The sequence below is a fragment of the Fusarium phalaenopsidis genome (assembly GCF_050370095.1).
Source record: "Fusarium phalaenopsidis strain FUZ10S chromosome Unknown contig_32302, whole genome shotgun sequence".
NCBI lineage: Eukaryota > Fungi > Ascomycota > Sordariomycetes > Hypocreales > Nectriaceae > Fusarium > Fusarium phalaenopsidis.
The window spans coordinates 5177078-5191596 of record NW_028145405.1 but is presented as its reverse complement, the minus strand read 5'-3'; the positions used below and the strand labels follow the sequence as shown (position 1 = coordinate 5191596).

General features: G+C 52.8%; 6 protein-coding genes across 6 annotated transcripts; 5 read left to right on the top strand and 1 right to left on the bottom strand.

The window, feature by feature from the left end:
* Positions 1 to 495: 495 nt before the first annotated feature.
* Positions 496 to 3108, bottom strand: LRP88_08961 (glycoside hydrolase superfamily; the record flags this gene model as incomplete). Its single annotated transcript, XM_083245457.1, has 3 exons — positions 496 to 1853; positions 1906 to 2998; positions 3055 to 3108. 3 exons carry the CDS (start codon positions 3106 to 3108, stop codon positions 496 to 498), a joined length of 2505 nt encoding a protein of 834 aa, XP_083099951.1.
* Positions 3109 to 4185: 1077 nt separating this feature from the next.
* LRP88_08960 (Zinc/iron permease) lies at positions 4186 to 5651 on the top strand (the record flags this gene model as incomplete). The annotated part of the gene is made up of 3 exons (XM_083245456.1): positions 4186 to 4213; positions 4282 to 4443; positions 4495 to 5651. 3 exons carry the CDS (start codon positions 4186 to 4188, stop codon positions 5649 to 5651), a joined length of 1347 nt encoding a protein of 448 aa, XP_083099950.1.
* A 630-nt stretch (positions 5652 to 6281) lies between these two features.
* On the top strand, positions 6282 to 7307 carry LRP88_08959 (hemerythrin domain-containing protein; the record flags this gene model as incomplete). The annotated part of the gene is made up of 3 exons (XM_083245455.1): positions 6282 to 6449; positions 6514 to 6763; positions 6817 to 7307. The coding sequence occupies 3 exons, from the start codon at positions 6282 to 6284 to the stop codon at positions 7305 to 7307; spliced, it is 909 nt and encodes a 302-aa protein (XP_083099949.1).
* A 2336-nt stretch (positions 7308 to 9643) lies between these two features.
* LRP88_08958 (uncharacterized protein) lies at positions 9644 to 10537 on the top strand (the record flags this gene model as incomplete). Its single annotated transcript, XM_083245454.1, has 3 exons — positions 9644 to 9905; positions 9955 to 9983; positions 10040 to 10537. 3 exons carry the CDS (start codon positions 9644 to 9646, stop codon positions 10535 to 10537), a joined length of 789 nt encoding a protein of 262 aa, XP_083099948.1.
* An 870-nt stretch (positions 10538 to 11407) lies between these two features.
* On the top strand, positions 11408 to 11879 carry LRP88_08957 (uncharacterized protein; the record flags this gene model as incomplete). Its single annotated transcript, XM_083245453.1, has 2 exons — positions 11408 to 11493; positions 11558 to 11879. The coding sequence occupies 2 exons, from the start codon at positions 11408 to 11410 to the stop codon at positions 11877 to 11879; spliced, it is 408 nt and encodes a 135-aa protein (XP_083099947.1).
* A 1756-nt stretch (positions 11880 to 13635) lies between these two features.
* Positions 13636 to 14342, top strand: LRP88_08956 (Ctr copper transporter family-domain-containing protein; the record flags this gene model as incomplete). Its single annotated transcript, XM_083245452.1, has 2 exons — positions 13636 to 13797; positions 13848 to 14342. The coding sequence occupies 2 exons, from the start codon at positions 13636 to 13638 to the stop codon at positions 14340 to 14342; spliced, it is 657 nt and encodes a 218-aa protein (XP_083099946.1).
* Positions 14343 to 14519: the final 177 nt, after the last annotated feature.

Sequence of the window (14519 nt, the reverse complement as noted above, 5' to 3'; positions counted from 1 at the left end):
GCAGGAAGCTAGCCATTGGCTAAAACTGTCTTGTGCCCCGCATCTATCTCTACGAGGCTGAAATCGCAACCTTGATCAGTTGTGCAGGGTAAGAATGGAAACATCGTCTTATATCTTTAAGCTTCCTTTTGCTTCCATCATCTCACTCTGACGTTGTTTAACGTGTGACATTGAGAAAAGCAGGCTTCCATGCGCTTTCCTTGAAGAGTTGCATGTCACTTTTTTTCGGTGTAAGAAAGAGCATTACGTATCAAGGTTGGAACAATGTCATTGTAATGGATACAAGGAATGTGACAAACAATCAATTTGATCCTGGCGTTGCATGACTGTACCCAGTTGCTTGTGGCGTTGGAAGCCATACTCTTTACTGTGCTTACTGCTGTTTATCCCAACAAGAAGGCAGCATCACAAAACACATTCATGTTCAAGACGCAGCAGTAGTCTAGATTCATTTATTCATTGTCATGACGCTCAACATACTCAAACAACACAGCTCTAAAGGTCAAACGACTGCTCCTTGACAGCCACCGTCGACTCCAACACAATATCACGCGCCGACTTTCCAATCAAAAACTTGTAATCTCCACCCTTGACAACCCACTTCTGCTTCGCCTCGTCAAAGAAGCCAAAGTCTCGTGTGCGGACGGGCACCTCCACCGACGCTGTCTCGCCAGGCTTGACAGTCACCTTCTCAAAGGCAACAAGCTGCTTCACGGGGTTCTCCTCGGCGGTCTGGGCGGCACCGACATAGACCTGGACGGCGATGGCTCCAACAACGTCACCAGTGTTGGAAACCTTCAGGCTGGCAGTGTAACCATCACCGGACTCCTTGACCTCCAGGCCAGAGAAGTCGAAAGTGGTGTACGAGAGACCGAAGCCGAAGGGAAAGTTGACCTTGTCGGCAGGCAGACGATCGAAGTGGCGGTAGCCGACAAAGACACCCTCCTTGTATGTGACCTTGAGCTTGCCGTTGTCGTACTCTCCAGGGAAGTTGCCGTACGCGGGGCAGTCCTCGATCTTCTTGGGGAATGTGCAGGTGAGGTGGCCCTCAGGGGTTTGAGCACCAGTCAAGACATCCGCAATCGAGTTGCCGCACTCCTGGCCAGGATACCAGGTCTGGAGGAAACCCTGAATCTCGTTCAGCCAAGGCATGGCAATCGCAACACCGGTCGAGTTGACAACGACAGTCTTGGGGTTGGCAGCCGCGACGGCAGAGATGAGGCGATCCTGGCTACCATCCTTAGGAAGGTTAAAGCTAACCTGGTCCTGACCCTCAGTCTCCCAGAAGGGCTCGTGACCAGTGAAGATAACGGCATAATCAGCGTTCTTGGCCACCTCGACGGCTTCCGAGACAAGGTCACGGTCGTGCTCCGTCGCGGACATTGATCCAACTCGGAGACCACAGAGTCCCTCGAGGATACCGAGATCCTCGCGGTCGTTGGCAGCTGGGGGCGAGGTGCGCAGAAGTAGCTTGTATTGGCGGCCGGCCTCAAGAGCAACCTTGAACTCAGGGGCAGCGACACCGCCAAAGAGGAAGCCCATGGCATCGGTACAGTTCTCGGTCTGCTCGTACACGACCTTGTCATCGATAATAAGCTTGCTTGGTCCGAGCCCAGAACACGTAAAGTAGTACTGAGCTGTCTCCTGGGGAGTGAAGACGCCTTCAAGCGAGACATCCTTGTTGAGGAATCCGAAGCTACCGAGGGCTGAGACCTCTGAGTCGGCGTGGCCATGTCGGGTCTCGATAGCCTCAGAGCTACCGGGCTCGTAGTACTTGAAAGTGAAGCCGGGCTTGCCATCAAGGCCGACGACATTTTCGGCAATGGCAGGGAGAGTGCGGAAGGTGTGAGCGCCTGTGAACATTAGTACTTCAAACTTCAATTCTCGAACTCTTAAGTAACTTACCCTTGGCGTAGGAGAACTCAACGCTGTCACCAAGAGCCTCGTGAAGAGCATCCCAAGGTGTAACCTTGTAGTGAGCGCTAACAGAAGCGCTGCCACCTCCGTGGGCCAGACCAATCTTGGCGTGTCCAAGCAAGGCAATCTTCTTGCCCTTGACCTTCTCCTTGGACAGGGGTAGGATCTGGTCCTGGTTCTTGAGGAGGACGATACCCTTGGAGCCTGCCTCCCGGATCAGGGCCTGATGCTCGGGCTTGTTGATGGCCTTCTCGTCAGGGATGGTGGGGTCCTTGAAGCACCCCAGGCGCTCGAGGAATCTGAGAACGTTTGTGGCTCGCTCGTCAATAGTCTTCTCAGATGTCTTGCCCTCCTTGATGGCGGCAATGACGTCCTCGGGCTTCCTCCATCGGGTAGGACCAGGCATCTCAAGATCCAGACCAGCCTCAAGAGAGTCGGGGGTCGAGTTGGTGCCACCCCAGTCGCTCATGACGAGACCGTTCCATCCCCAATCACCTCGGAGCACCTTCTTCAATGTGAAAGGGTGACAGTCGGCGTGGTGTCCGTTGACCTTGTTGTAAGCGGTCATAACAGCCCATGGGTTAGCCTCCTTGACCGCGATCTCGAAAGGCCTAAGGTAGAGCTCGCGCAGAGCTCGCTCGCTAACAGTCTCGTCCACGGTCAATCGGTCAGTCTCCTGCTCGTTGACGGCGAAATGCTTGATGGTGGCAGAGACACCCTTGTCTTGAAGTCCCTCGACGACTCGGGCAGCCATCTTACCAGTAAGGAGAGGGTCCTCGGAGAAGGACTCGAAGTTGCGGCCACCAAGAGGGTGGCGGTGCAGACACATGGTAGGAGCAAGGAGACATCGAGCACCCTTGGACTGGGTCTCCTCGGCCAGGGCAGAGCCGATTCTCTTTGCCAACTTCACATCGAAGGTAGAGGCCATGAGACAGGCGGCAGGGAAGCAGGCAGCGGTGGTGCCGCCGGCGAAGGAGGCTCCTCGAGCACCGTTGGGTCCATCTGAAACCTTGACATTAGGGACGCCCTTGGATGGGACAGGGACAGTCTCCCAGAGGTTCTTGCCAGCAAGAAGGGAGACCTGCAGAAAACATTAGTTCCCAACTCAGGTCACATAGTAAAGAAAGGGTAACAGACCTTCTCCTCAAGAGTGAGGGTAGAGAGGATCGCCGGGATATCAACGGAGGCCATATTGAACTATTCAATGAGATCCTGAAGCTTGAAGAACAAAGAAACAAGAGTCTGCCATCTCGGGGGAAGGAGGGTTCTTTAAGTGCCCATCCTCTCAACACCAAGTGCAGCTTCCCCAGCCATGGCTCAGTCGACATGATCAACTCGTCCGCAATTCACCCGAAGTTGACCTCATGTGGCCACGCAGTACCCGCATTTCTGCGGATCGTGGAAGGAAGCATGATACATGGTTTTTGGTGTGTAGCACCGCGACGGATCATGTACCACTGGGGAAGCCTGCCGACCCGGGCTGGGTTGCCTACGATGCATGGGGCCGTGGTGTTGGGCAATTAGAGCGCGGATATTTTGTTCAGCCGACGTTCTTCCTTGGCTGAGGCAAGAGTAACCCGAGCTAGTGATACCGGTCCGGAGCTTTTCCGGGGTTCACACGCAGCTTGCCCGTTGACAGGTGTTTAGCCGACAAGCAACCCCTCGCCAAGTCCGACCGCTCTTGTCATGATCCTCCACACGGAGTCACATTGGTTTCCGGGGCCGACGCGTCGGTTGGTTTAGCCGGCAAGTGTGGAAGACCCAGAGAGCTAAACTGGGACAATTGAGGGGATGCCTGTTCCTTGATTCAAGGTTCACGTGCTCGAAGCTTTATGGAACCATCTTGGTGGAGGCCTTCAGGGACCCCTGATGGATCGCCATGACAGCTGCAGTGACTGAGCACTAGAGGAATAGCGTCATCACCTGCGCAAGCCCGTTGCCATGAGGAGCTCAGAATTGGACAAAACTACATGATGTTTAGATAGAAGGGCCACCCAACATCCAGCCTATTGAACCGTTATTGCTAGCCCGTCAAGGTTCTCTGGCGCAGCCCCTTGCAAACATGCCCGTTCCGGCATCTGCCGAGGATTATGCGCCCCGTAGAGCTCTCAAACAAACTCCAAACATGCGCGTCCGAGCAGTGACGCAACAAAACTTGCACACCACGGACGGATACGTATCGGCTCCATGTAATCGTGTCCTCTCCGCCATGAGATCGCCCAAAACATTGAACACATAAAGGGAAACCCTGGCAGTCTAGGTCGAAAAATGAGCGCCCATTCGGAGGCGCCCCGAGGTATGGTTATGATTCCCCTAGAATTGGTTCTGGTTCCCCCTTTACTGACTGGCGTCCGCCTGTCTTAGGAGAGTCATGGGCTTCAATCCCTACGGACATGATCCTCGCCGAGCTCAGGCGACGCAAAGAGGATGGCGAGAAGCCCGAGTGCGGTTCGAGGACCAAGGGTTCCTATGATACGTCGGCGCATGTGTTTGCACTGATCCTTATCCTGGCACTCAGTACGCTGGGTAGGTCGAGTTCATGATCGATGACCATGAGAACTTGCTGACACTAGGAAGCATGCGGATTCCCTCTACTATCGCGACGAACGATGCGCGGTCGTCGACAAAAATCCGTCATCTTTTACTGTCAGCACATTGGAACTGGTGTTCTGCTCGCAACCGCCTTTGTCCACCTCCTCCCGACCGCGTTCGAATCCATGACCGATCCATGCCTCCCCTACTTCTTTAGTAAAGGGTATACACCACTACCGGGCCTTGTGGCCATGGTTTCCGCCATCATCGTCGTCGGAGTCGAGTCGTATCTTACTGCCCGAGGAGCTGGTCACTCCCATTCTCATAATCATAACTACTTTGACTCGGACGACGAACCCGAGAGCGAGCTGCCCGTGGTCGATACGGCTGGATTATCCGAGAGGAGGACGGGTCCTAGACCTCCGGATATTCACCTGGAGGATATGGAGACTCAGGGGCTGGTCGCTGGCGTGTCGCCCTTACCAGACTCGACTCCCGTTGGTGAGGAGTCGAGAAAGCTCACAGACGACTTTAACGACAATGACTCGGACTTGGAGCTCGAAATGGATGAACTTGCAGGCTCATCAAGCAACACGAGGCAGCGGAATGGGCGATACGCATCGCTCAAGCCGAGTAATGCGGATGTCGAACCTCTGACACCCATGACACCAATGACACCAATGTCGCCTGGACCACAGTCTCCCGAGGAACAGCAGCGAAAGATGTTGCAATGTCTTTTACTTGAGGCTGGAATTTTGTTTCACAGTGTCTTTATTGGCATGGCCATCTCCGTGGCTACTGGACCGGCCTTTGTCGTCTTTTTGGTCGCTATCAGCTTCCACCAGACATTTGAGGGTCTTGCCCTTGGCAGCCGTATCGCGGCAATTCAGTTCCCTCGAAAATCCATCCGGCCATGGCTGATGGTGCTGGCATACGGCACCACGACGCCCATTGGACAGGCTATCGGGCTCATCGTGCATCGCATGTATGACCCCAAGAGCGCGGGAGGTCTTCTCGTGGTCGGATTCATGAATGCGATCTCATCGGGACTTTTGCTGTATGCCGGTCTGGTCCAGCTGCTGGCAGAAGACTTTTTGTCAGAAAAGAGCTACAAGATTCTCAAGGGCAAGAAGCGGCTTCACGCCTATCTCTCGGTGTGCGCCGGTGCCATACTGATGGCCCTAGTTGGTGCATTTGCCTGAGCTGTTGGTGAATCTGGAAAAATATCTGGCTGTATATAGAATGGATATCCCATGTACATTATTATCGGTGTTGGATGGCGTTGCTCTGGGGAAAACAAAAGCCTGAGACAGGATTGGGAAATACCTAGACAGGTGTAAGACTGGTGGGAGGTGCTTAGAATCCAGACCATTTCTCTTTGTTTCGTTGCAATACTTAATCTTCAATGTTTATATTCTTAGAACTCCCAAGCTATTTCTGTAGACATATATGTATCCGTTCTGCCTCATGAACTATCCCGGCCGGCCCCACGTCCGAAGTCCGAGACTCGTCGGCCCCGGGCTTCAAGTTGGCCCGGCTCGGGGTCCCTCCCTGCCCCAGAATGTCTCGGCCATGGCCAATCATCAGCTCCCCTTTAATCAGCTCTTCTCCTTGTCCCACACACCCACACCAGCTCCTGGAGCTTGCACCATAACTTATTAGCATAGCATGACGAGCTATCGAACCACTTGAAGAGTGAGACCAGATCAGCCACGGAACCAGACCAGAAGCTGGTCCTTGTGACTTTGGACGAACCATTTCCTCGCCAATCTGTTTGCGTGCCCCTCGTGCTTTTCCCTCCCTTCTTTCTTTTCCCCCTTCTATATCTAGCCATGCCCGGTCAGCGTATCCTCCTCTTTCTCGCTGCACAAGTGCTCTTTGCAGGCATAGCCATATTCCTCAGTAATTCGCCGTACACCAGGATGTCTACCGCGCCGATTAAGCAATGGGCTGATGGGCCTATGAAGCTCGTTGTGACGCCGCAGTACGAGACCAAGAAGGTAAGCAGCTGATACACACTGCCCACCCCGATTGCTCATGTAGCTGACATTTCATGAACTGCAGACGGATCTCTTTACGACAGGCGCCACTCACATGGCTCTTCTCCACAATGCCATCATCCGTGGCTTCAACTCCATTTACCTCCAGGCCCCTCATGTCAAGGATGCCGACAAGGCCGACTTTATCGGATACTCTCAAACTTGGTTCCGTTTTGTCAAGTCCCATCATGACGATGAGGAGGAGAATCTGTTCCCCAAGGTGAAGGACTTGCTTGGGGATGAAGCTGTGTGGACTGAGACGCACGAGGAGCACGGTATAGCCTCTTGATCCACCATTGACACTCTCCCACTAACACATGCCGCTCAGAGTCATTCCTCGCTCCCCTCGCCGAATTTAACACCTACCTCACCGACCTATCCTCCCACCCCGTCGACCTCGACTCCGCCGAAGTGATCCGCCTCATGGACGCCTTCAAGGTCAACTTTGAGCACCACTTCCATAGCGAAATCTCCACAATCGCCGCCCTATCCAACCATCCCAAGGCCCCCAACGACGACACCCCCGAGGGCCAGGCTGCCAGCCTCACCTTCAAGACGTGGGGCAAGAAGACTGTCACCAAGGCCGGCATGCTCGACGTTGTGCCCTTCTTCCTGCTCAACCTCGACCGCACCGCCGAGGAGGGCTTGTGGGCGAACTGGCCCCCTATGCCTGCGCCTGTGACATGGGGTCTGACCAACATTGCCGGCTCGTGGTATGGTACCTGGTGGAAGTTTGCGAGTTGTGACTCGCAGGGCAAGCCTCAGGAACTTTATGCTTTGAGGGGGCTGCCTGCCGAGGCTGAGAAGGATAGTGCTTGAGTTTGAGTGTCATCTAGCATGTACTGCATTTTATTCATGGCGTTGATGGTGTAGTTGGTCAATGGGAATTATACCTGACAGCCTTCCATGGCTATCTATATCAAGACAAGCAACATCTACCTATGTTTCAATGACATCATTGTGCCAAAAAAAATTATGCTCTTTGCTTCTGTGCCTGACACTGTCTTTGGCTGACAAGGAAAGCGTGCTCATTACCAACCGAGACTGTACTTTGATACTCGCAAGAGTGAACTTGTACAAAGAAATTGAGAGACGCCTGATCACTGCCAGATATTTCTGGTGATCACCAGAACAAATAATCCCCATTCACTAGTGCACGGCTTATTAGTCAAAGAGGTAAAAGGCGTAGTCGTTTGTCTAGATGCTCACGAGGCAGGCCCAAAACGCAAAAGCGTTTGAAAGGAACAAAGATAGGGCACAATGCCGCTTATACAATTCACACGGTTCGAAAATTTCACAACCCTAATGGACGCCTTTGAGGGCATCTCAGTGACTGACCAGTTCCGGATGTTAAAAACTCGTTCGTGGTGGGCACTGGCAGCGGTCATTTGATCTTCTCTTCTCAACAGCACACCCCAACCAGACTTGCATATCGTCAAACCTCAAACCCCAGAAATCATCACGGCTACGCACTTGCAAGACATCTCAACCGGAAAGCAGCATATATCGAGTCTTTTACCATGGGCTGCATGCTCTCTCATCCACTTGGGCGCCATGACAAGGATTCGGACGCTTGTTCGGCTTGCTCGAGCTGTTGCTGCGATGACCATCCTGTCCCCCTTGGCACTAACCATCGACATGAAGAAAATCACCGTCGACAAAGTCATTCTTCTCCCTTGTCCATTGCTGATGGAAGACACCTTGGGAACAGATGGCGGCACCAACCAACGTAAGTTCTTGCGTCACCATCGTTGCTCACACTCAACCAACAGACGAGATGTCTATTATGGTGTCTGAACATAGTTTCATTCGTCTTAGCATTTACTAACGTTCAAGTTCTAGCCGGACACCTGAGCAACAAGCTCTCAGAGCAGTGAGTTCCACGACCGACCTTGCTACACTCAATCCACGAATAAGAAGCTGACAGTTTTCAAGGGACGTGATGCTCGATACGCCATTGTTGAAATCCCGTCGATGCAGATTCTCGCGCCCATCGCTGAGGTAGACCGAAGTAGCCGGGATGGCCAAGCCTTGTTACAGAGACATGGTTCACTGAACCGAGTCAACGGACCAAGAATGATACAACAACCGAGACGAAGACCAGAGCCTCCGTGTATATGCCCCGGACGAGACGAGAGGGATGCCCTCTCTCCTTCTGTACCTCCACCATACGCCCCCTGAAGTGACTGGTACATGGAACTCGGTCAGATGGCCAGAGAAAGGAACACGTGGTGGATGACTTGCGCATCTTGTACAGAATCACACCTTAGGGGGTCTCTGATTCAGATAATACAGAGAGATATTAATATGGTGGATATTGGGGGAGGACCAAGATGCAGCCACAGAATAGGGGGTGGCTTACGTATGATAAAGAGACACAATGAATTCTGCGCACAATCACGTTTGAAAACCACTGCTTCCCAGATCGTGACAAGGCCCAAGGAAGAGTCATTCTTGAAAGTCAAGCTGTTGAGCTAACGTGTCGGCACCACTGTATGGAAGAGTGATTTGTTGTCCGGTCCATATCCTCTCCATTACAAAAGGCCCTCATTCCAACCTGTCTTGTACCATTGCCATACCGCCAAGCACCTGAACACAACTTTTTCGGACTATCCGACTGGGAGAGGGAGCGAGACAAACTACCAACATGGGCTGCTGCTTCAGCATGCCCGAGCCCATGCCCGAGCGCAAGAGGAAGAAGAAGAAGAAGCGCTCTAGTCGCCGTCACTCCAATGGGCATCATGGAGAAAGTGGACAACAGCAACGGGACCACAATGCCAGTAGGCGCCACTCGGGGCAGCGAAGGCGTCATTCCGGGGTCCCGCAATATATAGACACGTCGTATGGGACCCCTAGGTGGTGGGCAGAGAGCCAATGGACGGTACAATAGTAGCAGTGGGGCGAGTTTTCGTATTCGGAGAGTATTAAAGGCGTAAACTCCTATCTTTCATGTTTCGTTAGCAAGTGATCTTGTGATGGCTGTGGCCGTCCAAGGGTGAACTGAGACCAAGAGTGGAGATTTCCCCAACCCTAGTCCGCGTCATGGATAGTTAGGAAGTCCGAGGTCCGAGATTGACTCACTTATATATATCTTGTTGATTCCCCATCTCCATTTTCAAAGTCTGATATCGAACCAAGTAACAACCAACGCCACAATGTCTCCTAACCGTCACGTTCTTGTTCTCGGAGGTAATGGAAAGATTGGAAGACTTGTCACAGACGTTCTTCTAAAGAAGTCTTGGACTGTGACGAGTCTTATCCGTGCCGAGGAGCAGGTTGAGGACTTGAAGAAGGCTTTTGAGGGTCTGCCGGGGAAGCACCATGTCGTCGTTCATGATCTGGAGCAGGTTGACAGCCAGGAGAAGGCTGCCAAGATCCTTGAGGAGGTGAATCCGGACTCGGTGGTTTGGACTGCGGGTAGGTTCCTGTACTGGTTACTCAGGATGGTCTGCTAAATGGTCAACAGGAGCTGGAGACAAGGGTAGTGAGGATAGAGTAGGCTTAACTTACCTTGATCTTTCCAAAGTCTTGGTTAGCTGACAAGCACCCAGGTCCTCCGAATCGACCGTGACGCTGCAATTGCCTTTGTCAAGGCCTCGGTTGCAGTCTCTACCATCAGCCACTTCATCCAGATCTCGTACCTTGGCGCCCGTCGCTCCCAAGCTCCTTGGTGGACTCCTGAGGACTGGGCAGGCTGGAATAAGATCAACGAGACGTTCCTGGCTCGCTACTACGAGGCCAAGGTCGCCTCAGACGAGGCTCTCGTGGTGGAAGCAAGGAAGAGACCCGAGATCACCGCCGTTTCGGTGCGCCCTGGAGGTCTGACGGACAAGGAGGAGGGCGGCGTGCTCATGGGACAGACCAAGAAGGCTCGGGGAATGACGACTCGTGCGACGACTGCGAGGGTAGTGGCCGTGATCTTGGAGGAGAAGGTCAAGGGTCGATGGCTGGATGTCTTGGACGGCGAGGAGGACGTAGAGACGGCCGTGCAGAGGTGTGCCCGCGACGGAACAGACTGTGCTGAAGGCGAGGACATCGTCAGTACTTAACAAGATCAAGACCAAGGAGGACATACCAACAAGGGTTTGAAATAGGAGACCGAGGGAGAGAAATGTTGTATTGTAGTTCGATACTGAACCATGCCCCAAGGGTCAGACAGCGCAGAGGAATTATGGCAGATCAAATAGCACCTAGATAAGCCTGGGTACCTACGGCTGCACTGAAAGAAGCCCGCTAGCTCTCGAGTTTGGCCCTCCACGCATATGACACGCCTTGCGCTCCCAGTGTCACCAATCCACCGAATATCAAACCATCACGAAATATAGACTGCTTGACAAGCAAGGTATCATGCACAAGAGTTTTATTTCAAACAATTTACGACATCCTAGTGTAAAATTAGAGCCATATGCACCCAGCACGGCCTGTAGACCAGAGGGGTGGTGCCGAATGCCACTGGCATATCGCCCAAGATATCACTGGCAACCGGGCAGGCAACCCTCATCCTCTTTTCCCTTCCAACATCTTCTTCCACTCGTGTGCATCACAACAAACCTCTCGAGCATCGAACAAAACCCAAGCATCGTTCAGCTCGAGTCTTCAAAGTGCACAGTCTGTTTGTGGACTACTACCGCTACCACCTGCATCTGCATCCCTTTTTTTTTTATTTCCCCTACCTGGCTGGCTGCGCTTTGATTTTTGCAATCAGTAAATCGTCTTTTTGCATCCCAGAGAAGTACAAATAGCCATTCCTCTCAGGCGTCTCGGCCAGAAAAAAAACCCTACCCTTTTCACAACATCGCTTCCCCTCCCGTTCCCTACTGCAACCACATTCTTTCCCGCACCCTCGCACGCGAGCGACAACGCACCTACAATCATTTCAACATATCCTTCACCTACATTCTTTCTTTGAAGTCGTCACCATGGGTTGCGGTCTTTCTAAGGAGCAGCGGCCCTCTGAGGCCAACTACGTTGGCACTGAGCTGATCAGAATGGCGCCCCCAACCCGGTATGTTTGATTTCCACGAGGCCTGACCTTGCTTGACAATCATGTCGCTAACAAGAATCAATAGCCGACCTGGTTTCCGGCCTGATTATTCCCCTCCCCGCGGCCGGGTCACTCCTGTCCCTGTTGGGAACCCCCCTCTCTATGAGCATGTTAATGCTGGTCTTCCCGGCATGTCTCGACCTGGGACGTCGTCTGGGATTCCCACTATTCCGCGAATTGACATCACTCACGATGTCATCGTTGAGCAGGATGAAGCGCTCCCTGCTCTCCCTGCCGGCGCTACCGACCAGGTTGGCGCAGACGAGGCTGCCAACAAGGCGACTTCCACGACCATCGTTGAGGCCGGTAACAAGATTGCCACTGTCGCTCCTAAGGACGCCAACTAGATCCGTCAAGGTATGCTGCCTCCCGTGAAATATGATTACAAAGGGTTCTAACGAGTTTGGCAGCATCATCACGGGCCCACCAAGGGGATGAACGTTGGAGCAAGGATTTCGGGTACCTGCAGGTTGACAGCTGAGCAAAGTGTCTTTCGGGATATGGAGATTCATGTGGTTTAATCTGTCGGAGAGATCGGAACGATTTTTCTTGGAAGCAATCAACACACTCGAGGTAGTCATCACAGTGGCCTAGGCCAGAATCAAACACACTGCCACGACACTTGATTGTTTCTCCGCATGAACGTGATTTGATTTGATATAGTAAACATAAATACGTAGAATAAAGGCTCGAAAATGTACCCAGGTGATTTCTGCAGCTTCTGAGGAACTGTGCGACCCTTGCCATGGGAGTGTGCGGTCACGGGATTTTGGGGTCAAGTGAGGCTCTCGTCGATAGCGTCGCTGCCACGACGACGCGTTTTTCAGGCATACAAATAAACACGCGTGAATAATGGCATCACGATTTCAAATGGACTCTCTAGGCGCTGTCGTGAGACTAGATATTTGTCAAAGTATGCTCTTCTTGCACTACAGCATGAGGTAGCAGCGGGTGCTGGAATCACTTCTCGGCGGATCTGGGAAAACATACGACAGAGCATGCTCAGCTGGCACAACGCGTCCAGGCCGTCTCCAGGGCTAGAACAGTGCGCATACACACAGCGCACTATTTTCTTTGGTGCAAAACTTTGGATGAATTTCTGGAGGCTGCCTACCAGCAAGCAAGGACGTCAGGATAAACGACGTGCCAAGTGGAGCAGCGGTTTGACAGATGGTACCAGGCACAGAATAACGTTTCTTTCTCCTGCACTCCATGGCCGCTGTAGGTACCCATTCCTCGGTAGCACACGTGATGGGTCATGGCATCTAGACTATGGAGTCCGTAGCTGGCTAGAGCACACAGAATGCCGCCACTTTCACATGGGGTTCTCGACTGTAACATGATCACCACCACCCGCATATGTGCTGTGCAACTCGATGCTAGCGGCCGAGACACCATGACCATGTGCTCCCCCACGCCCCCGTTGCATGGAGCTATTGGGTTGGGTCTCGGCACGATCGATCGACAAACAGCGGACGCGCGGGTGCATGGGTAACTAACGGGCAGTAGCGGAGTTTGAGCAATATTGAGTCGGCCGAGAGCCGAGAGCACATGGTTTTCTCGTAAAGGAGTAGACGAGAAGACAGACGTGTTACTTAACAGGCGCCCCAGCCGTAGCGTAGGTGGCTTGAGGGTGAAGAAAGCCAAGGGTTCAACGACAAGCCATTTTTACAAGGATGTTCTCGATATCAGACCAGCCCACGGTCTCCAGCCCGTAGAAACTTGCTCAAATCTACGCAAAGCTGGGTCCGTCTCTTGAAACTGGCACGACAATCCCACGCTCACATTCGCTAATTTTTTACTCTATTCCGCATTGTACGGTTCGTCGGCTGTGACAGGAGGACCCTGGGCGCAGACGAGAAAAAAAAAGAAGGTTAGCTTGCGCTGCATACAAAAAGGTAGAAATAACCCTTCCCGTCCTCCCGTTTTTTCTCCTGCTGCACGAGATAATTCAAAGTTCCCAACAATATTGGTGACGCTGTGATTACCTATTTATTGTTGGCCTGCCCTCCTCTCGTCAACACTTGACAGCATCATCACCTCCCACTGTCAACTACCACCAACACCAACACCAGCATCAACCAAGAATAAAACACCTTCATCATGTCGTCCTCAATGGATCACAACATGCACATGACTGGCATGTCCGCGACTGCCACTGCCACCATGTCCATGGACCACGCTACCATGTCTATGGAGATGCCAGCTTCCACCTCTGCTGCCATGGATATGGACCACGGCATGGGCAACGGCTGCAAGATTTCTGTACTTGGACATTCACTCTTCTCATACATATCATCTGCTAACAGTCGCAGATGCTCTGGAACTGGAACACGGTCGACTCCTGCTTCATCGCCGAGACCTGGCACATCACCTCGAAGGGCATGTTCGCCGGCTCCTGCATCGGCGTCATCCTCCTCGTCATGACCCTCGAGCTCCTCCGCCGCTCCGTCAAGGAATGGGACCGCTTCCTCCTCCGCCAGCACGCCGCCAAGTTTGAAGGATCCGCCCCCGCCGCCGCTGCTGCCACTGGTTCCGACAGCCCCAAGGTCGCTTCTCCAGTCGCCTGTGCTACTCCTCTGCCTCCGTTCCGCCCCAATGTCTGGCAGCAGGCTATCCGTGCGCTGCTTCACATGATGCAGTTTGCCGTCGCTTACTTTGTTATGCTACTCGCCATGTACTACAACGGATACTTCATCATCTGTATCTTTATCGGCGCGTACCTGGGTGCCTTTATCTTTCAGTGGGAGACTCTGAGTGGAGGTCAGAACACGAGTGCCTCCCGTGAGGCTACCGTCTGCTGTGGTTAAAGGGAGAAGGAACGAAACGGGTGCATCGAGTTATTTACTTGGTGCTCGACTCTACAACTCCATCATCTCGTCACAACAACTTCCGCCGCCTTTGCACAATCTGACTGTCGTGGTCTCGGCCGTCCGTTGTGTCCTAGATACAGTTAAACTTAATCATGATACCCTTCTATTTTCGGC